Raw genomic sequence first — 23,360 nt, forward strand, 5'->3', positions numbered from 1 at the left:
GATTTTTCCTGTGTCTTTCTTGATTTAGGAAAAAATGTTTACCTAGTCCCACCTTCAGCTCATCGCCTCATGCCCTCTGTTTGAGATGACTGTATCAACTAGCGTGCCTTTGGCTGCGAGTAACAGCCAAGATGCCGACTTCATTAGGGTTCTGGGCCTGGCACAGAGCAGCTGTGCAGGCAGTGGCCATCCTATATTAGTATTATTGTGAATGGGCCTTTGGTCCTGGCCCTTCCTCAGCCCCATACTGAGCTGCCTCTTGGGACAGGGTCACATCTACAAGTGTCCAGGCATGAGACAGAAACCACACTTGTTCTTTGAGCAGGAAACATTTAATACAAAGAAGTGCTAGCTAGTAAAGGGGGATTATCTGTTAAAGGAGGTAACGAGATCTTAATATGGGAATAGCAGCATGGGGAACAGCTACTACCTCTAGGACTGAGGGAGAGCATCAGAGGAAGAAGCAGACCTAGGAGAGCCAACCCTCCCCCGCACCCCCAGCCCAAGACTGGACAGGTGAAATTCAGGCCTGACTGGACAGGTGTGGCTGCCCCAGGGGTATGTGCGAGCTGGTCTGTACAGGCTCGCAACAGCCAGTTCTGCACTTCTTTTCGCCAGCCTGCACTGAAATTGGCCATGGTGAGAGTATTCATGCCGTGGAAGTCAGGAAATGCTACAAATCAGGGCTTTTCTTTTTTAACTAGTTGTTAAATATTGACACTGGCTGGTGAAGTTCATCAAGGCTCTGCAGGTCAGAGCAGGAAGCCACTGGTCGAGGTGCCCACAAACTCACCAGAGGACGGGTGCTGCACTCTAAGGACAAGAAGGAAAACTACCAGAAGGACAGGCCCCTTCCTCTTTGCTGTGTCCCTCCAGTGCCCTTTACTGGCAAAGCCTGACACTGTGCCAGCTGGCAAAGGGGAGATGTCGACAGTTCCAGCTCCAGTCTCATAGAGTACGGCAGGGGATGGCAGACTTGGAGTGAGGAGGTGATTATTTGCTAACTGGCCCATGTTATAAGCTCCTTTCCACCTCAGGACCTCTGTCCTCATTCTCCATTCCCTAACTCCATGCTCTCCTCCCAGATAGTTACATAAGTCACATTTTACTTTGTCTAGATCTCCACTTAAGTGTCACCTCTTGAGAGAGGCCTTCCCTGACTCTGAGATACAAGTTTTATTTCTCTCTCACATAAATGTCCAGACATGAGCAGGTGGTCAGCAAACAGCCCACAGGCCAAATCCATCTTGCGGCCTGTTTTTTAAAGCCCACAAGCTAAGAATGGTTTTTACATTTTTTTAAGTGTAAAAAGCAGGAAAGAAGAGTTAAGTGACAGACTGTGGCTCACAAAGCCTAAAATATTTACTTCTGGCCCCTTACGGGAAATTTTTTTCAAGCCCTGGTCTAAGGGACAGCTCAGTTTAATTCCACCAGGTACGTCAGGGACCCACCTTGCTCCTCTGTCCCCTGGATTAGGATGTGTTTGTCTGCATGGTTGATGCTGGATCCTCACCGTATCCACATCCCATTTCCCAGGAAGAGTGAAGTAATGGTCTCAAGGACTGGCAATTTCCTTTTCAGCAGGTGTTGCAGAACGGGACCCAATCCTTTGGTGAAGATTCAACTACACAGCCACATCTACCTACCAGGGAGGCTGGAAAACACCTCTAGCAGGGTGACAATTTGCCCAGTTAAAACTGGAGAAGGAGAGAACAAATTTGGGAAGACCATGAGCGTGCTCCACCCCATGGAACATCTCCCCACTTCTGCAGCCTGGTGCTGAGGACTGACTGGCGAAGGAGAGTCCTGGTCCCTGAAAGGGCAGAGCAGGATCTGGGAAGCAGATGATGTGGTCAAGACGTCAAGGGTATGGATTAGAGCTCTGGTCTTGGTGGTGGTCACTCCAGAAATAGCCATCATTTTGACTGCAGCACCCTGTATTCATCACTGAGAAGAGCTGAAACCAGAATATTTTGTAGGCAAAATGTTGACCTGAGGCCATCTCTTCTGACTTCGTTAGTGCAAAAGAAGCTATTCCAACAGCAGAGGTTCTGTATACTTAGTTTGGTTGTATTACAGGAACTAGTTCCGTATCCAAGAGGGGCTCCTGGGATTTAAAGGTGCCATACTGGTCCAAACATAATCTGTTCGTGTTTCTATGTATGAGTGCCCTGCTCACAGGTGCATTTTGGAATTCACTGATAGCAGAAAGTTCCCCTAGCTGTGCAGCTGAATAAACAAAAGAACTTGTACCTGCTAAGGAGTGTGGTCTTTTGTCCACAGCAGGAGATAGAGGAAGAAACAGATTGTTCCCCCTCTCAGGAAGCTGATAGGCAGCCTGCAGTTGAGAGAACCCTTTCGGCAGCAGTGGTCAGTTCAGCAGTGGTGGGCTCTGCAGGCAGGCAGCCAGTACAGATCCCAAAGCTCAGGACTCACTAGCTGTGGTGATCCTGTGAGTTCATGAGGGCTGCCCGAACAAAGTACAATAGACTGGGTGGCTGAAACAATAGAAATTTATTTTCTTAAGATTCTGGAAGGTAGAAGTCCAAGATCAAAGTGTTGGTAGGGTTGGTTTCTTCTGAGGTCTCTCCCCTTGGCTTGCAGATGACCACCATCTCCCTGTGTCTTCACATGGTCTTCCCTCTCTGCATATCTGTGGCCTAAATTCCTCTTATAAGAGCACCAGTCATCGTGGGTTAGGGCCCACCCTAATAACCTCATTTTAACTTCACTACCTCTTTTTTTTTTTTTTTTTTTTTTACGTACGCGGGCGTCTCACTGTTGCGGCCTCTCCCGTTGCGGAGCACAGGCTCCGGATGCGCAGGCTCAGCGGCCATGGCTCATGGGCCTAGCCACTCCGTGGCATGTGGGATCTTGCCGGACCGGGGCACGAACCCGTGTCCCCTGCATCGGCAGGCAGACTCTCAACCACTGCGCCACCAGGGAAGCCCTCACTACCTCTTTATAGACCCTATCTCCAAATGCAGACACATTCTGAGGTACTGGGGATTAGGACCTCAACATGAATTCTGTGGGACACATAACTCAACCTTGGGTAAATCACTCTCCTAGTCTCAGCTTTCTCTTCTGTAAAATGGGGGAAATAATAGTACCCATCCATAGGTCGTGATGGGGATTAAATTCAATAACACCTAGCCCAGTGACCGGAACAGGTAACATTAAAAAATGTTAGCTTAGGGCTTCCCTGGTGGCGCAGTGGTTGAGAGTCCACCTGCCGATGCAGGGGACACAGGTTCGTGCCCCGGTCCGGGAAGATCCCACATGCCGTGGAGCAGCTGGCCCCGCGAGCCATGGCCGCTGAGCCTGCCCGTCCGGAGCCTGTGCTCCGCAACGGGGGAGGCCACAACAGTGAGAGGCCCGCGTATCGCAAAAAAAAAAAATAAAAAAAAAAATAAAAAAAAAAATAAAAAAAAAAATAAAAAAAAAAATAAAAAAAAAAATAAAAAATGTTAGCTTAGGGCTTCCCAGGTCAAAAATAATTTAAAGGAATTAAATTAAAAAAAAAAAAAGTACCCAACAACATACAATTTACAATGCCTGGCACCCAATCAAAAATTAAAGGCATGCAAGAAAAAGGAAAACATGATCCATAATGAGGAGAAAAAATCGATAGAAACAGATCCAGCAATGACACAGATGATAATTATTAGACAAGGACACTGAATGCAGCTATTATACTCCGTATGTTCAAAAAGGTAAAGGAAAACATGAGCACGGAGAAAGAGAAGAGATATTAACAAGACACAAACTGAATTCTAGAGATGAAAGATATGTCTGAGATGAAAAATGTACTGGATAGAAACTATCCAAAATGAAATACAGAGATTAAAAAATACATTTAAAAAAAATAGATGAACAAAGCATCCATCAGTAAGTTGTGAGACAACTTTAATCAACCTAATACATGTGTAATTAGAGTCCCAAGGGGAAGAAAGAGGAAAGCAGAAAAACATTTGAAGAAGTAACAGCTAACAACTTTCCAAATTTGCTGTAAACTATAAATCTACAGATCCAAGAAGTTCAACAAACACAAAGCAGAAGAAACGTGAAGACAGATACACCAAGGTACTATCAAAATTGAATTGCTTAAAGCCAGTAATAAATACATAGGCAGCAGAATTAGCTGAGATATGGAATTTCATTTTAGAAACAAGAACTAAAACTTATAAACAGTAGAAAGAAGTTTTGACTTTTCCTATAAGCACTTCACAATGGAATTCCCACTCGTAAAGGAAGGAATCTTCTGTGATAGACCTCCAAACATAATACATTGGCCCTGACAAAGAAACAGTGTTATAATGGTAATTAGATTCCCATGTCAACTCACAAGGGCTACTTAGTGTCCTTAAGGTAGATGAAATAATGTATATTTAAGATAAAACACAGAAAGAAAAAAAAACAGGAAATAAAAATAAGTACAATGTATTGGTTAAGATGCAATTTTTATTCTCTTTGAATTCTAACGCTTGTGGGAAAGATCTTTAGCTTGGGGTAAATCAGAGGAGAAAGAAAGTGGGTAAAAGAGAAAAAGAAACTGCATTTATTGGGCTCCTACTATACACAAAGCAGTGGACTGTCAGATATACCATTTTGTACTATACTCCCACAAACTTGAAGCGTGGGTATTTTCCCCACTTTATGGATGAGGAAATTGAAATTCAGGGAATAACCAAGATTAGACAATCCAGGATGAATTCTGAAGGGATTTCTGGGTGTGTTTGGGGTCTTTACAGGCTGGTAGCACTGGTTATTTGGTTGTTTGCCTTAAAAACAAATGGCTACTTTTTCCTTGATTCACTTGCATTTCCTGCATTACTGCTGTTTCTTTGCTTAATTGGAATTTATTTCTAGCTAATGAACGGGTCCATGTGGCATAGAGAGAAAAAAGGGACACTTTTCCCCAAGGTACCTGAGAAAACATTTTAAGAGAAAAAGAAGCTCTCCCGCTCTCCCTCTCTTCCTTCTTTCCTCTTTCCCCCCCTCTCCCTCCACCATGTGAGGACATAGTGAGAACGTGGTCACCCAAAGCCCGGAAGAGAGCTCTCAGTAGGAACCAAATTGGCTGGCATCTCAATCTGGGATTTGTAGCCTCCAGAACTGTGAGAAAATAAATTTCTGTAGAAAGGAATGAAGGAAGGAAAGAAAGAGAGAGAGAGAGAGAGAGGGGGAGGGAGGGAGGGAGGAAGGAAGGAAGGAAGAAAGAATGAAAGAAGGAAAGAAAGAGAAAGGAAGGAAGGAAGGAAAGAAGAAAGGAGGAAGGAGGAAGGAAGGGAGAAAGGAAGAAAGAAAGAAAGAAAGGAGTTAAAGAGGCGTTGCCTGTATTCAATGGACAGAACATCCAGCCTGGCAGGGTTCTGCTGTAGATAGTGAGGCTCCCAACATATGGTTTGTCCTGCAATAGATTCTAATCCTTTCAATAACAAGTCATTTAAAAACTAATTTTCAAGGAATTCCCTGGCCATCCAGTGGTTAGGACTCCACGCTTTCACTGCTGAGGGCCCAGGTTCAACCCCTGCTCAGCTGTGTGGCTCAGCCAACAAAACAAAACACACAAGAACAACTAGTTTTCAAGATTATCCTGAGCATACTACTACATATGAAGAAAACATAAGCCCTTGATGATGCTGAAGCAGCTGCAAAAATAAGAATACTGAATCCCAGCAAATACATTTAAGATATAGCTCACATGAAGAAAAAAATATAATATATCCAAGAAGATGGAAATAATGTATAAAAACAGAAACGAGATCAAGAAGTAAACAAAGCCTCTTATGAAAGAAAGATTTTGAGGATGGTACAGGTGAAGTATCTGATTTGGGTTTTGTTTTGTTCCAGTGCTGAAAGTTGCAAGGAAAAGAGGTGTGTTTAAGGCAATCTGTGGCTATCTTGTATTTGAGTAAATCGTATAGTGGATCAATTCCCTCAGCTAAAGAAAGGTTTTGGTTCAACTGTTTAACATTTTACGTGTCCCCATATCACATAAAGAGATATAATTTATATTAGATGGGTGATATAGACCTTTAATGCCGTGGCCATCATTTTAGGAGATAAAGGATCTGCATAGAAAAATAAAGGACAGCAAAGGCATTATGATTCTACATTCAGTTAATTAAATTTGAAATGTCCAATTCATCATTTATGGCCTCTTATTTATTTAAGTCATTCATTGGTTAATTTTTGAGTGGCAACCCTGGGCTGAATGCGATACGCTCTTCTACAACAAGGTAGCCCTGTCCTCAAGGAGCAGGACAAAATTAGCTGGCACAAAGGGCATTTCCAGTCTAGTGACATCGGTAAAGAAGAGGAAAGATCAGAGCAAAGTTTCAGGTCGGAATGAAAGTGTCCTACAGTGAGTAAATCCCCAGATCGCTGTGCACTGTGGATGCTCTGATGCTGAAACTGGTGAGAGTTCTGATCAGAGGCTTTTCCGCATTGGTATTCCAAGGGCCTCTCCAGTACAAGTTTTCTGATGAACTCCAAGGTGGGAATTCTGTCTGAAGGGGGAATTCATTACATTAGCAGGGTTACTCACCAGTGTGAACTCTCTGATGCAGAGAATCTCAGCTCCACCCGACCGCATGAAGACCTCTCGGGTCTTTCCTACATTCGCTGCACTCCTGGGATTCCTCCCACTTGGGAGTCAATGGAGTGGAGTGTGGATTATAGTCCTCCTGTGACTAAAGTTCCGCCCTGTCCCCACCACAACCCAGCTCAGAGAATGCCGACATAACCAGCAGATCAGGGGCACAGAAGCATTTTTCTCCTTTCTAGATGATGTTTTGGGTAATCTGCCCACTCCAATGCATAATCACCCTTCTTAGCAAAAGGCCTCAAATAATCAACTCTGCTGGCCACCCTGCGCTCATTCCCTCCACATCTGTCGTCTCAGTTCCTCCAGCAGCCTCAGAGGACAGTGCTTTCTTCCTTCTTTCTGAAGCCAAACCTGCCTTCTGTACCTTGAGTATGTCCTTTCCCACTGCCACTAAATTAAATTTTAATAATTAGTTATTAGATAAGTATCTTAATAGGCCTGGTTGGAAGTTCGAAAGAACCTGGGCCGCGGCAAGGACTCCATGAACATCAGTGGGAACGGCGGAATAGATCCCACCCTGGGATGTGAAACGTCCTCACAAACGACAAATCACGGCGGCCTGAGAGACGCCAGCCCAGGTCCCGTCCGGCGGGCGCCCCAGTACTTGACTTCGGGGTCAGCAGCGCGCAGTAGCCCACTCTCGGGGCCCTCCCACCTCAGCCTCCGGCCCCCACCGGTCACCAGCAAAAAGGCACCCCGGGCCTCGACCAATCACGCCGCGCGCCGCCCCGGCCCGCCCCCGCCCGCCAGGTGGCGCACGGACAAGGGTCCCCAGGCTTCCGAGAGCGGCCCCAGCCTCAGGGCTCGATGAGGCTCTTATCAGTACCTCTTGGTCCCGGAGGCAGTGGTGGCCGGCAGTGGTGGCCGAGCGCGTTCGATGACTTAGAGGTTCGTCGGTGTCGGTGCCGGCAAAGTTGGGTCCACCGATGAAAACACTGTCTGCAAAGCGTAGTACAAATAAACATCAGCATTCTCGTCAGCGGCACCGCAGGAGAGATGCGAGTCGCGGCCGAGCCCCAGTGCGAGGCCCGGGCTGGAGACAAGGACGTGGCAGGGACGGCCAGCGGGTGCAGAGGAGTGAGCTCACGTCCTGGGGCTCGAGGAGGGGGCCGCGCCTGGCTCGTCGGCCGCCGCTCCCCAGCTCTCAGGGAGGAGGCCGGCTTCCTGCTCCGTGGGAGAATCGAAGCCTTCTCGCCTACTCCCCACTCCGCAGGGCTGACCTCTACTGCATAGCTCAAGTCCCCACCAGCCTCTTAGCGCTTAGCCCCCCCGCGCGTTGCACAGGTCCCAACGCGTCGTAGGGGCTCAGCAGGTGGTTGATGAATGTGCAGGGGCCCCGTTATTGAGGCTCCTCGCCTCAGGTTATCACCAGAATCACCACGTCCCGCTTCCCACTGGAATTTACTGAGGTTCCAACTCCCGAACTTTCAGGGGTTCACCCAGGCAGATAGTCTTGGCACAGCTTCATCCCCAAAGCTGAGGGATGTGATGAGGTAGAGGTTATTGCGGGTTACTTGGTAATTTGTTTTATAGGTAAAAGTTTGATTTCAGGACCGTGTAAAGGACTACAGAGGTCCAAAGATGAGTTTCAGATGGTCCATGAGTTCCCTGAATTTGCATGCACATTTTTCTAGATAGAGCTTTCCTGAGTCTCAAAGACCCCGTACCTAACAACCTAAGGAAACTGCCTCAGACCAGGAGTCACTCAGGAGAACATGTCAAAACAAAACAATAATAAACACCAGCACAGTAATCTCAGTAACATTTTTTTAAAATCCAGAATATCTTTTTTTTTTTTCCCCCTGCACTGCAAGGCTTGTGGGAACTTAGTTCCCGGACCAGGGATCGGGCCCTCAGCAGTGAAAGCACGGTGTCCTAACCACTGGATACCAAGAAATTCCAGATCCAGAATACCTTACATTAAGTTGATAATCCTGAAAAACTAACTGTATCTATCTAGATAAACAAAGTAGGTAACATTTGCCCTGTCATGAAAGATAAAAGACCTCACCAAGCAAAGCAGAAGATCAAGGACCGAGTAAACAGGACTTCCCTGGTAGCGCAGTGGTTAAGGATCCGCCTGCCAATGCAGGGGACACGGGTTCGAGCCCTGGTTCTGGAAGATCCCACATGCCGTGGAGCAAGTAAGCCTGTGTGCCACAACTACTGAGCCTGCATGCCACAACTACTGAAGCCCACGAACCTAGAGCCCATGCTCCGCAACGAGAAGCCACGCAATGAAGCCTACGCATCGCAACGAAGAGTAGCCCCTGCTCACCGCAACTAGAGAAAGCCCTCATGCAGCAATGAGAACCCAACACAGCCAAAAATAATTAATTTTTAAAAAAAAATAAATAAAAGGACAGAGTGAACAGCTTACGTAAAACCAGAAGCTACCAGAGCACATGTTGGGGTACTAAGGTGAAATTTATAGGATGGCAGGAAAATGGCATACAAACTCATATTAAGACCATAATGAAACAATGTACTTTGGAATATACTTAGAAAGGCATCAAATCAGTAAAATTGTAAAGAAATACTTTATTTACATAAAGTGTTAATATACCAGTAAAACTGTTTAATTAGGGAAGGATGAAAATGTACATGGTTAGGTCTGCAAAAATTCTGAAGGGTATTTCTGGGTATTTTGGTAGGTTTTTGAGATTGTGAGGCCTGGTATTTTTAATGGGTCTAAAATTAAGAAAATTCACATCTTTACTTTCCTTGATAGAATTCTACTTGCACTAGATTATGACTACGAGTCAATTATATTATGGTCAGATTTTGGCTCCTAAGAAAATTGAGGGGGAGGGGGCAAACAAGGAAAAGAGAGAAATATTTCTGAGCTAGCTGGGTGTAAGGTGGATAAGGGCAGGTAGTGAGGTTACAGGATGTGTGTGTAGTGTATATAACAAGGTGGAAATAATTTCATTCACCAGAATTTCTCTTGGGAAAGAATTAATATATGTTGGAAAATTCTTTTTAGAATGAGAGGTGAGAACTTCTTCCCTTAATATGATCAGGCACAACAAAAATTGGTCACTAAATTGCCTTCTAGTGTTCCAATGAGCGGTCTGTTATTGAAGGGCCTAAAAAGGAGCTGAGGTGACAGCCCTGAGAGGGGAGGACAAAGAGAAAAATCTTCAGTGGCAGTTTGGCAAAGAAGGGACTGCTGAGAACGAGATGTCTAGTAGGATGCAAACCCCCTTCTCCACCTCTTACACACCAGAATCTTGAGTAGAGTCCGTATTACTCATGGATATGTTTCTGTGAGGGGATCCTTTCTGGGGAGCTTGAATAGGTGCTGAGTTCTATATTAAGGGCTGGCAAGGGGTGAATGTGCAAATAGAATATTCAAACACAGGAATAAGAAGGTAAGGGAATAAGTAACATCCAGGTTTCACATGAGAAAGATATGTTTGGGTATAATTCAATTTGAGCTTGAGTGATGAAAAAAGGAATGAGAGCACACTGCACTTGTAAACACCCTATGGAAAGAGATGAGTTAAAGAACTTCTACTAACGTCTAACTACTAGAGACAGAGGTACCTGGAAGGATGTGGAAACTGTGTAATCAGCTTTTTTCCGTTTGTTTTGATATGGACTTTTTTTTGTCTTTACTGTATTTGTTACAATATTGCTTCTGCTTTATGTTTTGGTTTTTTGGCCTTGATACATGTGGGATCTTAGCTCCCCGACCAGGGATCGAACCCACACCCCTGCATTGGAAGGCAAAGTCTTAACCACTGAACTGCCAAGGAAGTCCCCATCAACTGTTTTACTTGTACAGCCCTTTTCTCAAGCCAAGAGCATGAGCCCGGGGGTGGGGGCACATATTGGGGTACAGAATAAACCCACTTGATGGGTTTTGGCTATGACCAGTTATGTTTCCAAGGACATGATTTAAATCCATTATATTCAATTTCATGTAGTAATTAATAATGAATAGAAAATGTACAAAGGATTTCGAATAAGGCAGTAATGCATGCACCTATTCACAGTACAACACAGTGCTTAGGAGCACAGCTCAGGGCTGGAGTCTTGGCTCTAGCACTTACCAGCTGTGTGATCATGGGCAAGTTACTTGACTTCTCCCCTGCCCCTCACCTTTCAAATTGGTGTAAGAGAATCCACATCACTGATGGTTGTGCAACTCTGTAAATTAACTAAAAAGCATTCAACTGAACACTTAAACAGGTGAATTTTATGGTATGTAAATTATACCTCAATAAAGCCGTTTTGTTTGTTTTTAAAAAAAAGAGTACCCACACCATAGGGAGGCTGTGAAAACAAAACTGTAAACTGTCTGGCACTGTGCCTGGCACATAGTAAAAATTCAATAAATACTAGTGATTAGTATTAGTGTAATAAAGAGATTAAAGAATAAAACACTGAAGATATATAAAGTTAAATTTTTTAAAAAGAAAACAGGAATTATTGGGCCAGTTGAAACTTGAGATCACTTAGTTCAACTCCCCTCATTTTACAGATGAGGAAATTAGGGATCAGCAGGTGAAGTGCCTTATTCAAGGTCTAGTTCTAAGACCAGACCCCAAGCAAGCTGGATCCCCGTTAGTGCAATTCCCACTACCATTCACTGCCTCAGAAACATTGACACATGAAAAATTGAGGATGTGTTTCCTTGAAGAAAAAAAAAAAAAACACGTAAGAGAACACAGGAAACACATGTAGAAATGCTGAAGAAAGAGAATTCCAAAGCCAAGGACAAATTGAGAAGAGGCTGTCACATCCTGGCCTATTAGCCAGGGACCCCAGCAGTGGGACCCAGGTCATGGGAGCTTAAGTGCTTTGGCAAGGCAGGGTCCTGGTCAGTCAGGTGAACCAGCTCATCACTGTGGCCAGGTGCCTAGTGACAATGAAGCTGCAGTCCTCTTTGTTATTTCCTGACACAGGATCTGTCAGCAGCAACACAAGCTGGGGCCCAAAGTGAATGCAGCAGAGTTCTTGGGAGCACTCAGTCTGAACGGCCCTGAAATGGGAAAGAGCTGCAAAAGAGCTGCTTCTGCCCATGCTGAGTAGTCTGGCCTCACTTGTTTATCCCCTGGCCTTGCTAATCAGCCCCTCTGGATTCTGAGGGCCTTCACTTACAATCCTATAAATTGCTTGTCAGTTTCCTCTACCATGGCACCCTCTCAGATGACTAAGGAAGCCTAGCACGAGATGGGAAATGACCCAAGCTTCCCGCTTCTTCATTAATGCTGCCATCTTCCAAGGGAACTTGATAGCAAGTTTGGAAGATTTTGAAGCTAGTAAAAGCTTACTAAATTCCAATGCTAAAGAGTGGGAAAGAGAGAGGTGTGTCTTCTAGGCCATGACTTTAACATTTCAGGGGTAATATTCGAGGGGTCAACTCTGTCATTACTAGGAAGTGGTGGAATCATGTTCCTCCATTTTTCCTGAACAGTAACAATTTGGGCTAGATGGCCAGTAAAGACCCCTAATGTTATGTGATCCACTAGTGGGGAGGGAGGAAGGAAAGGAAAAAGGGATAGTGGAGAATTAAGGCCTGAAACAGCTTTTATGATTTAACTCAGTACACTGAAACTTCTCAATGACTAGTTCATAAAAGTGCCTCATCCTTTTTGACCAACTGTTTAAATAAAAATCAGTAAAAGGACAGAGGAGGTTCTGTCTATTCATTTGATCTGAGAACTTGGGGTACAGACTGAGAACAATAAGTCTGACTTCAGCTTTTCCACAGAAGGCTTTCATGCTTTGCAGATCATTCCATACAGTGAACACTTTGATGTCGGAGGAGGTGAGAACTCCGACTAAAGGTCTTCTGACATTCTTGGCACTCATAAGGTTTCTCTCCAGTGTGAATTCTCTGATGTATGATAAGTTGGGAATGCTGGCTGAATGTTTTCTCACACTCATTACATTCATAAGGTCTCTCTCCAATGTGAATTTTCTGGTGGAGAAGCAGCTCAGAGTTATCCCAAAAGGTTCTGGCACATTCATTACACTGATGAGGTTTCTCTCCAGTGTGAATTCTCTGGTGGACAACAAGGTGAGAGGTCCGCCTAAAAGCCTTTCCACACTCAAAGCATTCATAGGGTTTCTCTCCAGTGTGAATTCTCTCATGTCTAAGAAGTTCTGAGTTTCCCCTAAAGGCCTTCCCGCATTCCTTACATACGTAGGGCTTCTCACCAGTATGAATTCTAATATGTCTAATAATCTCTGAGTTCTGGCCAAAGGTTTTCCCACATTCATTACATTCATACGGTTTGTCTCCTGTATGAATTCTTTGATGCCGGATGAGCTCAGAACTCTGACCGAAGCCTTTCCCACATTCATTACACAGATAGGGTTTTTCTCCAGTATGAATTTTCTGGTGTCTAATGAGGCCTGAGCTGTGCTTGAAGGCTTTGCCACACTCATTGCATTCATGATATCTTTCTTCAGTATGAATTCTCTGATGCTGAATAAGCTGTGAGCTAACCCTAAAGGTCTTCCCACATTCATTACATTCATATGGTTTCTCCCCAGTGTGGATTCTCTGATGTAGAATAAGGGCTGAGTTCTGACTGAAGGCTTTACCACATTCTTCACATTTATAAGGTCTCTCTCCAGTGTGAATTCTGTGATGGTGGATGAGATGTGAACTCTGAATGAAGGCCTTTCCACATTCATTACAAGCAAAGGGCTTCTCTCCAGCATGAATTCTCAGGTGCCTTCGAAGGCTTGAGTTAGTTCCAAATGTTTTTCCACATTCTTTGCATTCAAAGGGTTTCTCTCCACTATGAACTCTCATATGCTGAATAAGATGTGAGTTTTGATTAAAGGCTTTCCCACATTCTTTACATGTATGAGGCTTTTCTCCCAGAGAATTTCTATGTGTTTTATTAGGTCCTAAATTCTCTATGAAGTTTTGGCCAGAAGCAGCAAATGTGCTAACTGCCTCTGCCGTAGTATCTCCCTGGTACGTGATCAGGTTTGAGCTAGGATTGTAGGCTCGCTCACTTTCATTATTCTCATGGTCTTTCTCACTTGAGGGTGATTTCTTAAAGATAATCGACCCTGATGCAAAGTCTCTCTCCTCAGGGGACACCTGCTCCAGAACCTTTTCTGTGGACTCTCTGGAATGCTCCTCCAAAATGTCTTCTTCACATGCTGCTCCAAACTCGTGACCCTGATAAACCACCTTTGGAAGTTTTTCTAATATTGCCCCATGTGGTTCAGATTCTTCAGAAATTTCTTCCTTGGGAATTACCTCCTTGTTCTCAGTCCCCATCTCACAATCTGAAATGAGAGAGGGTAAGTCTGTGAAGTGGCTGTATCACAGCTAAATGAAGCCAATACTAGGGAGTATGGAGCTTGACATGGTTCTGACAGCACCCATAAGCACTCTCTGTATCTGGTGAGATTACAGGACGCTGTTGAAGAGAAGAGAAAGATTTAGGATTATGGTGGACATGCTACACAAAGAGCAGACGCTGACTGAGAAGAATGAGGGAAATTATCAGAGGAAAAGATTTAAGGAGAGAATAGGAAATGGATGGTAAGAAGATGCTGATAAAAGTTCCATAATATTAACAGTGAATTGAGGCAGAACCTGAGGTTGGTAATAAAAACATTTAAGGAAAATTGTGGCCATATTAATAGATGGTATATGGAAAAGGTTGGGAAAGGGACAAAAATGACTAATATAACCTTTGGGTTTATAGAGGAAGAAACCAGAAATGAGTAGCAAGAAGAAATATCTTTAGCCCAGTTCTGTGGCGCTCACCAGCTCTAGAGAATAGGGGATTGTATATGTTGTAGGCATTACCTATTCAAAAGGTTAATGTGACTTAGCTATAACAGGGACAGAAGGAACCACCCTTGGCTCCCGTATATTTGGATAAAGTATGGTTCTAGCTTTTCTCTGGATGGTTACTAAATTGTATCAATACCTAATTTTCCCTACTAATTTGAAATGCCTCCTATACCATAGTCTAAAGTTCCATATATATCTGGGTCAATTTCCAGGCTCCATTCAGTTCTATTGATCTATTCCCTCTCTAACACCAAACTGTTCAACCTATTGTAGCTTTAAATTTTTTAATATGTTAGAGAAAGTGCTCACTTGTTAGTCTTCTTTTTCAAACATTCCTGTCTATTCTATTTTTCCAAATAAATTTTAGTATAATTTTGTAAAATTTCCAAACTTACCCTGATGTTTTTATATCCATCACGTTTCTGTATGTCTTCTCTTTTAGTGAGTTTTTCTTATATTTTCTGACTGGTTGTTATTATATATATATGTGTGTGTGTGTATACATATATATATATACATACATATAGCAATGCTGTTGATTTTTACTTACTAATATTCTAATTGGTCCCTTTATACAATTTTCTTAGCACTTTTTTTTTTTAGTTTTTTTTTGGCGATACGCGGGCCTCTCACTGTTGTGGCCTCCCCCGTTGTGGAGCACAGGCTCCGGACGCACAGGCTCAGCGGCCATGGCTCACGGGCCCAGCCGCTCTGCGGCATGTGGGATCCTCCCGAACCGGGGCACGAACCCGTGTCCCCTGCATCGGCAGGCGGACTCTCAACCACTGCGCCACCAGGGAAGCCCTTTTTTTAGTTTTTTAAAAATTTATTTTATTTATTTTTGGCTGCACTGGGACTTCGTTGCTGTGCGTGGGCTTTCTCTAGTTGCGGCGAGCGGGGGCTACTCTTTGCTGCGGTGCGCAGGCTTCTCAATGCAGTGGCTTCTCTTGTTGCAGAGCACAGGCTCTAGGTGTGCGGGCTTCAGTAGTTGTGGCACGTGGGCTCAGTAGTTGTGGCTCGCAGGCTCTAGAGCACAGGCTCAGTAGTTGTGGCGCACGTCTTAGTTGTTCCGCGGCATGTGGGATCTTCCTGGACCAGGGCTTGAACCCGTGTCCCCTGCATTGGCAGGCGGATTCTTAACCACTGTGCCACCAAGGAAGCCCCTCTTAACACTTTTATAAATCTTAAAGCCTATACTTTTTTAAAACTTCTAAAAGGCTGTGGCAAGGATTTTTAGTTGTCTATCCCAATCTCCACTCTTCCCCACCTCAGCAGCAACAGAATAATGAATTTATTTTTGTAGCAATGAGGCTGCCTAAAGAAATATATTCTCAGCCTTCTTTACAGCTAGATTTGGCCATGTAACTAGCTTCTGGCCAATGAGACAGTAAAATGCAAATGACAGCACAAGGGACTTCTGGGATATCTCCTTAAAAGTAAGGGGATACATTTCTTCACCCTCTTCTGTGCTGAGCCTGGGGCATGAAGTGATAGCTGAAGTGCCATCCTGGACCATGAGTTCACCAGCATACCTTACAGTGGGACAAGAACAGGAAGGCACCTGGGTCCCTGATGACTCTGTGGAGCTGCCATACTTGCCCTGGAACGCCTGCCTCTGGACTTCTTTTATCTAACAGAGAAACAAGCTTTTTCCTTGCTTAAGCTATTATGGTTTTTTAATTTATGAAGCGAAACTTGCTTCTAATTGGTACAATGGGCCCAGGGATTTAGCTGTCCCCTCACAGAAGATCCAAATGCTGGGGAAATGAGCCCAGCTTCTGTTCAGGTATTAAGCAACCGGGAGCTAATATTGAAGAGGAGAAGCCCTTTGCCTAGAGCAGTGCATCTGTGCACCACAGCAAATCTGAGCAACACAATCCTCCCATCAATAAAAGTGTTAATTGCAGAAGGTGATTCTCAAGGGGGAATGGGGCAGCTATGGGACTTCATCCTTATATTGCAGAGTCATGGAATGGTTTTTAAGCCAAGGAATGACACAGTTCATGGTCAGATTAGCATTTCAGGTAGATATACACAAGTGGCCATTTAGTGGCTGAACCAGAAAGCAGCAGACAAGGACATAAAGGAGATCAGTTAGAAGTCTGATGTAGTCATCAAGGCAAAGGGTGATGAGATCTAACTAGGGTAATAGTGGTAGTGTGAATGAAGAGGAAACAGACTAGAGAAGTGCTTGAGAGGACAAATTCTCTAAGACTTGGGGTATGATTGGATATAGGTGTAAGGAAGGTGTAATTAGATGGATAGTGATACCACCAAGGTTGGGAAGATTGAGGAGCAGCTAGGTTAGGGGGTAAGATGATAAATGAGCTGTGTTTTGGACAAGATGAGTTTCAACACATCCATACAGAAGTACCAAGGAATCAGTCAAAATATATTGGTCTAAAGCTTAGAGCAGTCAGGACTAAAGATACAGACTTGAGAGTACTCAGCATAGACAATAATGAGTATAGTTGTGACAACTGTCAGATACTGAAGACAGAAACCTAGAAAGCCAAGGCCAACATTGAAGAGTACTCCAGTTAACTTCCATGTTCCCCTCCAGATCTTTCAACTTTTCTTCACCTTGCTCTCTGCCCCAGAAGGTAACCTATATAGCACTCATCAAGGGGCCCTCTGGCTTCCAGTTGTGTTTCACCAATGGGGAGCCCTAGCAGGAGGCTGGAAGGAGGGAGGACAGTGAGGTCAGAGTATTTATCCTCCTGGTTCCTTCCTATGAGATCACCTTGGGTTCATGGTGTCCCTCAATTGAAGTTCATTACTCCTCTCAAGGAATCATCCTACCCAGTTGTCTCTGTGGGCTTCAGGCCCTCCCCTACCTCTTGCCTCTTCTGGCCTAGGGCTGGTGACTACTCTGCTATTGCCAATCCCAGCTTTCCTCAGTACCCTGCCTACACCTGCATCTTTTATATTAACTTCTTTGCAAATAAACCCTTCTCAAATTATCCTAATTTGAGCGAAGTACCTGTTTCCTGTTAGGACCCTAATGATAAAGGGGTAGGCAAAGGAAGAGAAGCCTGCCAAGAAGAGAAAGAATGGTTAGTGAAGTAGGAGAAGAACCAGAAAAAGTGTCATATAAGTCACCAAGGCAATGGCAGAGGGAATTACAAAGCGTCACACACAGTTGATAGATCCAGTAGGATAAGAACTGGAAAACGTCTGCTGGGACAATGAGGTGGTCACAGATGACATGTAAAAACAGAGTCAACGGAATGACAGAAGCAGAAGCCAGGTGGCAGTGGACTGATTAATTAATTTGCTGCTTCTTTCAAAAAATCTGGGTGAAAGGAGAGGACCAAGATGGGCAGTAGTGTAAAAGGTCAAAGAAAGTCAAAGAAGAATTTTCTCTGATGGTAGAGATTTGAACATGTTTATATTAGAAAGGATGGTGCCAGTAGAGAGAAAGGTTAAGAGGGAAGAAAAGATGAGATTACTGAAGAAATGAAGATCCTGAGAGGCAGGAGAGACTGGGGTCAAGTGGTGAGGGAAGGGCTAAGGGGTGATTTTGGGGTGCCCTTTGTACAGCCCCTTTTCTCTGCCCAGCCTCCAGTCATCCACAGGATCATACCCTCTGGCCTCCCTAATCACTCAGGGGTGCAGCTCTGGTAAGCCCTCTTTCCTGACACCTGGAAGGAACCTGATCTCCTACTGAAATCCTGAAGTGTTGGAAGCTCTTTGTGCTACCCCTAAAAATGACCTGGAATCTTCTTCAACTTTCCCCCACTCAGCGCCTTCTCTAATTTTCCCCTGGAATAAGGGCAGGCACACAGAAACTGGATTTCTCCTTTTCACTGAAATTTTTGAAAATTATAGATAATGTGTACCTATGTAACTGTAAGAATCCATTGTAGAGAATTTAGCTATCTTCATCCATCGTACTATTTGAGTTAGAAAGCACTGTCTTAAATAAATTTCTCTCTAATGCTCAGCCAAGAACAAGTTCTACAAGCTGGTATTTCAGTCCCTATCTACTTCTGACCCCCTCGCTGGCCTTTCCTTTTCACCAGCATCTCTCCCATAGTTACTTCTTTTCCAACATCAAGCTCCACACAAAGTCAGCATTCATAAAACCCACATCTGTCCCACACCATATGGAAAATCACGTGTCCACAGTAAAACAAGATGCAAGACATAGAAGTTAGGTATGTATATCTATCCCCAACTTCAACACCTGGTTCAAAATTCTAGTCCAGAATGTCTTCCCCAACTAAAATTTGCCCCCTCTGACTATTCTTTTACTTTGCATTCCACCAGTGACACGATATTAATGCCAGTTGTTAAATATTGTTTTGTTTAATAGACACCTTCTCATATACAAATCAATGCCATCCTCCTTTTTATTTTCCTTGGATGCACTGTGCGGCATGCAGGATCTTAGTTCCCTGACCAGAGATCAAACCCATGCCCCCTACAGTGGAAGCGCAGAGTTCTAACCACTGGACCACCAGGGAAGTCCCAAAGCCATTCTCCTTTTGGTTGATTTTCCAGAGGCACAGATACACATTAGACCCCGTCCTCATATGGAAACACTCTATTACTCATAGCATAAATTTAAATTTCCAAACATAATTTCTTATGTTTGTCACTTCTTCACTTTTCTAAATTTGAAATTAGTTGTTTCTGGAGAGAGATAAGATGGATGTGCCATCTTAGGAGTAGGATGACCACTCTTGGTCCTCAGTCTGGGGGATGTCAAGCATCTACTGGGTCTCCATAGTTCAGAATAGGGTCTTCAACTCTGCAGATCTGGATTTTTTTTTTTTCAATGCACTCAGAAATCCTCATTCACAAAATACTGATGCATAAACCACCTATTAATTAACCATGAGAAATAAAACTTCAAAAGGACCATACTGTCTACATGAGAAGCCACCATATAAAACCCTAAAAATTGTTTAGTTGGCTTACAATCATAGCAGGAAGTTTTTTTTTTTTTTAATGAATGATGCTTAAATAATGATTCTTGGCCTGGAATTAGGTTAGATGAAGAAAAGTCAACTGGAAAATCTCTAAAAATACTAACTTCCAGGTCCCACATCAGACCTCTCCGAGTCAGAATCTCCAGGAGTAGGCAAAGGAATGTGTATTTTTAACAAGTGCCCAGGTGATTCTGATGACCTATCAGGTTTGGGAACCACTGTGTTAGACAGTCTGAGTGACTGGAGTTATCTAACTCTCAGTCTGGTGCATCCATCTGTACCAAGGTCTGGTCCACCAAGCAGATCAACACGTGTGCAAAGCAGCAGGATTACAGATAACACTGCCAGTTCTTGCTCTGCATTCTTTTTTCCTGCCCTCCAACTTGACCCCTCCCCCAACCCTACCCTAAACTTCTGGGAGCAGACAGGGAATATAATACAACTGACTAGGTCACATTTCCATTACGCTTATCAGACTGACCCTAGTTACCGTGACTGGACCTGAGTTTGCCCAAACTGCCTAAATCAGAGTTTACAGCAATCTCTTGGGATAGCAATATCACTCAATCCTCTAAACTCATCTGCCAAAAACATATTGTGATTTTTAGTAAAAAATCATTGAATAATCTATCAGCTGACAGCCTGATTAGGTCTTTTTAAAATGTTGTTAAAAGCAAAGATTGGAAAAAATAAAAAATTTTAAAAAAAGCAAAGATTGGGACTTGAGTTATAAAAGGTCCAAGAATCATTTACTCCCTCAGTAAATTGTCCCCCTGTGTGGCACTCCAGAGGTTTTTCCACCCCAGAGTGATATGCCATAGTAAAATTAAGGAGGGCATGGGTGAGAGGTATGTCTTTCTTCTGTAAAGGAGGAAAAGAGCAATTGTGAAAAAGGAGGTGGAAAAGAGAAATCTATAGGCCACAGGTCCACTCTCAAGCACACTGGTGGTAGGCAAGGGTACAAACTGAAGTCAAGGATCTAGAGACTGATGTCCATTCAACAATCCATGCACTTACAGATGTTATAGAAAATGTTTGTGGACTCCCTCAATATATGTCATTTGAAGACTACTGCACTTAACAGCATTCTGGGCAGAGCATGGGGTGAGCAAAGCCTCAGAGACTAGGAAGTACAGGAGGAATAAGAAAAGGAACAGAAAGAACATTCTGACCTCAATGTAGCATGTGCAGAGTTGGGGTAAAGAAGGAGAGAAGATAAGTGAGCATGCACTGACCTTCTGGGGAGTAATGAAAGCTCTTACTATGTGCCAAGCAACTTACACACATTCTCCTGTTACACCCCTACCACCTCTTGCTGAGACAAGTATGCTGGAGACATCAGTGTAGAGAGGAGCGAAATCAGCCCATCGGAGTGCTTTCCTGACTTTCTCCAGCAACACTTTTGACAGCCCCAGAGCAGGCTGGGAATCTGGGGACACGTGTGGTGGAAGAATGAGAAAGTGAGGGACCTGAAGATGTTAGCCAGGACACAGTTGAGATGACCAAGTGAGACAGGGAGACAAATGAAGTGGGGGAAGGAGGGAAGAGTGGAGGTTACAGACAGGGTGAAGGATGTGGTGAGCACACGGATCCAAGGGCAGGAATCCTGCCAATTGGCATGACGTTTAATTTTGAAATGTCAAAATTTGTAACATCCTTTGCAACTATTCAAATTCATGATGAAAAAATGATGAAATATTTTGGATGTCAACTTACAAACACGTAAGGGGATACACAAAGCTTTTCAAATTATTTTATGGGATATTTGAGCAAAAAAGTTTGCAGTGGCCTCGCACTCTTTGCAGGAGATCTGACCTCACCCAAGAGCTCCAGGAGTGAGCTCCAAATGAGTTAACCCAGTTAAGTTAATACCATTCCCCTGCCAGTAACTGTTCAGAACAGTAGGGATTGTTTCAGGAATGGACATCTGGGTCAATGATACTCTGAGGAAGTTTGCTGGGAACTTCTGGGAATAGTTTCCTGCCGTCCTGAGAGAACCACAGAAGAGACTTCTACATATTGTTGCCTGGAACCGCTGCTGCCATTTCACTACCGGCTGTGGATGAAGGCAGGACGAGCTGAGAAAAACTGAGGGGAAATGGAGCCAGCAGGGCCACTAGATTCAGTCATTCCTGAAACCACTTCACCTCTTGACTTCCAATTATGAGAGCTTATACACTTGTATTTTTTAGGCCAGCTTGAATTGTATCCTGTGACTTATAGACAAAAGCATCTTAATTCATAAAAATACTTTCCCTTAACTTCTGAAAGGTCAGATCCTACTAAATACTCAGTATCCAGTACAAGGATCACCTCCTCCCCAAAGTCTTCACCTACACCTGCAGGAAGGAGGTTATCTCTTGGTCCTCTGAATCAGCATTTCACTCACCTCTTTCTTTGTACTACAGTTATCATGTCGCTTCCTGTTCACTGCTCTCCAATGGCTACAGAATTAAAACTTCTTAACATGGCTCATCATGCCTTCCTGGTCAGGCCCCTGTCTCCCTTCCCATCTCCTGTCCCATGCTCTCCAATGACAGGTGGGAGCTGCAGTCATGCTCAGGGTGCTGCAGTTCAAACACTTCTTATTCTTTAAAGCTTCTCTGCCTTTGAGAACAGGCTATTCCCACTTCCTGGAATACTACTGCCCACTTTTACACTTAACAAACATCTACAAGACTCAGCTCAGAGACAGAGAGTCCCCTCTGTCTTCTTCTCTGTCCCTAAGACTCCTTCACCTTGTTGCAGCTACCTCATTGTACTGTTACTCTATTTTCATCTCTGCTTCCTTCTTCAGACCATGAACAAGGATGATGTTCTATTCATCTTGATATCCCCAGCGCCAAGCACATTTCGGGTACCTGCTAAATATCTGTTAAATGAATTTGTGTAAATATCTTATTTACATAACTAATCTGTGACACCCTTGAGGACTAACTGGATAGTTCATTCATTTTGTATCTAAAGAGCCTAGATCGGTGTCTGACACATAGCTGATGTCAATAACTATTTGTAAAAATAAGTTCCTTCTGCCAATCTGGATGACACTTAATTTAAAGCACTGTTATCCTCTTTTCCTCTGTCCTCCTGGTTCCCACAATCAAAAGGCTCTATTAACTCTGCACTGAAATCTGTCTCCTTTCCGTAACTAACCCTCTTAAACCAATATCCGGCCCTGGGCACAGTCTGCCAGGAGGCCTGAAGTTTATGACACTGCCCGCCATTTCGTCCCCGCAGCTTACTTGGGGATGGAATGTCAGAGGAAACCACAGCTCCCATCATCCCCCACGTAAGGACACCCCCGCGGAAGGGGGTGTCCCTGCTGCTCCTGTGCCAGCGGCTGACAGGCAGGGAACCAGGACGGAGACGGGCCCTGGCCGCGTCCAGGGTATGTGCCGGTGGGGACCCGGTGCGGGGTGGGGAGACCATAAAGCCCAAGGTCACAGAGCGAACCCGGGTCAGGCACGGGCCTAAACGTCGGGTTTTCGCGGGGCTCGTGGGCCAGGGGTTCGGGAGCGCAGCACCCTCCACCCCCGGCCGGGACAGAATGAGGTCTCACCTCAGGCAGCTACCGCCCCACACGCGCTCCCCGCGGGCTCCCCGCGCTGCTCCGCCCGCTGCCTCAGAACCCGCAGCTGTTGTCTGGGTTTCACTGGCTATGGGCATCAGCCACTTCCGGTACCCGGGCGGCACTCCAGCCAATCAACGCGCGCCGCACTCCCAGGAGGAACAGGTGGTCGGCAGGCCGGGGTCTCCTCACCCTTTTCAGGCTTGCTTTGCGCCGGTTCTCGCGCTCACCCGAGCCCCATCTCGCCGCTGCCCTGCCACACCAGCTCTCTGAAGTGGCCCTGTGCGCCTGACGATGCCCCACTTCAGCCCCAGGATCACTGACGAGCTAGGTCCTCCGAGTTTCCTAGAAAGGCTCCAGGGATGCACTTCCGCCCTGGGATCGGCCGCTCTGCGCGCTGCTGTCGCTCCCCAAGCATTGGTCTGGACTTGAGAAATTGAAAGTTGGCTTCGCTTTCTCACC

At 44.7% G+C, this 23,360-nt stretch overlaps 1 protein-coding gene across 2 annotated transcripts; it reads right to left on the minus strand.

Annotated features, from left to right (window-relative positions):
• Positions 1 to 5,342: 5,342 nt before the first annotated feature.
• On the minus strand, positions 5,343 to 23,085 carry ZFP3 (ZFP3 zinc finger protein). Of its 2 annotated transcripts, XR_003001882.1 has the most exons (3): positions 22,890 to 23,085; positions 7,440 to 7,552; positions 5,343 to 6,515 (listed from the first exon to the last, which is right to left on the minus strand). XR_003001882.1 is itself a non-coding variant. In XM_024735458.1 (2 exons), exon 2 carries the CDS (start codon positions 13,866 to 13,868, stop codon positions 12,357 to 12,359), a length of 1,512 nt encoding a protein of 503 aa, XP_024591226.1. In that variant the 5' UTR covers positions 13,869 to 13,876; positions 22,890 to 23,085; the 3' UTR covers positions 9,135 to 12,356. The 2 variants fall into 2 exon arrangements, 1 of the variants encoding a protein (XP_024591226.1); XM_024735458.1 differs by lacking the exons at positions 5,343 to 6,515; positions 7,440 to 7,552 and adding an exon at positions 9,135 to 13,876.
• Positions 23,086 to 23,360: the final 275 nt, after the last annotated feature.

The sequence above is a fragment of the Neophocaena asiaeorientalis genome, unplaced genomic scaffold (assembly GCF_003031525.2).
Source record: "Neophocaena asiaeorientalis asiaeorientalis breed wild unplaced genomic scaffold, Neophocaena_asiaeorientalis_V1.1 scaffold129, whole genome shotgun sequence".
NCBI lineage: Eukaryota > Metazoa > Chordata > Mammalia > Artiodactyla > Phocoenidae > Neophocaena > Neophocaena asiaeorientalis.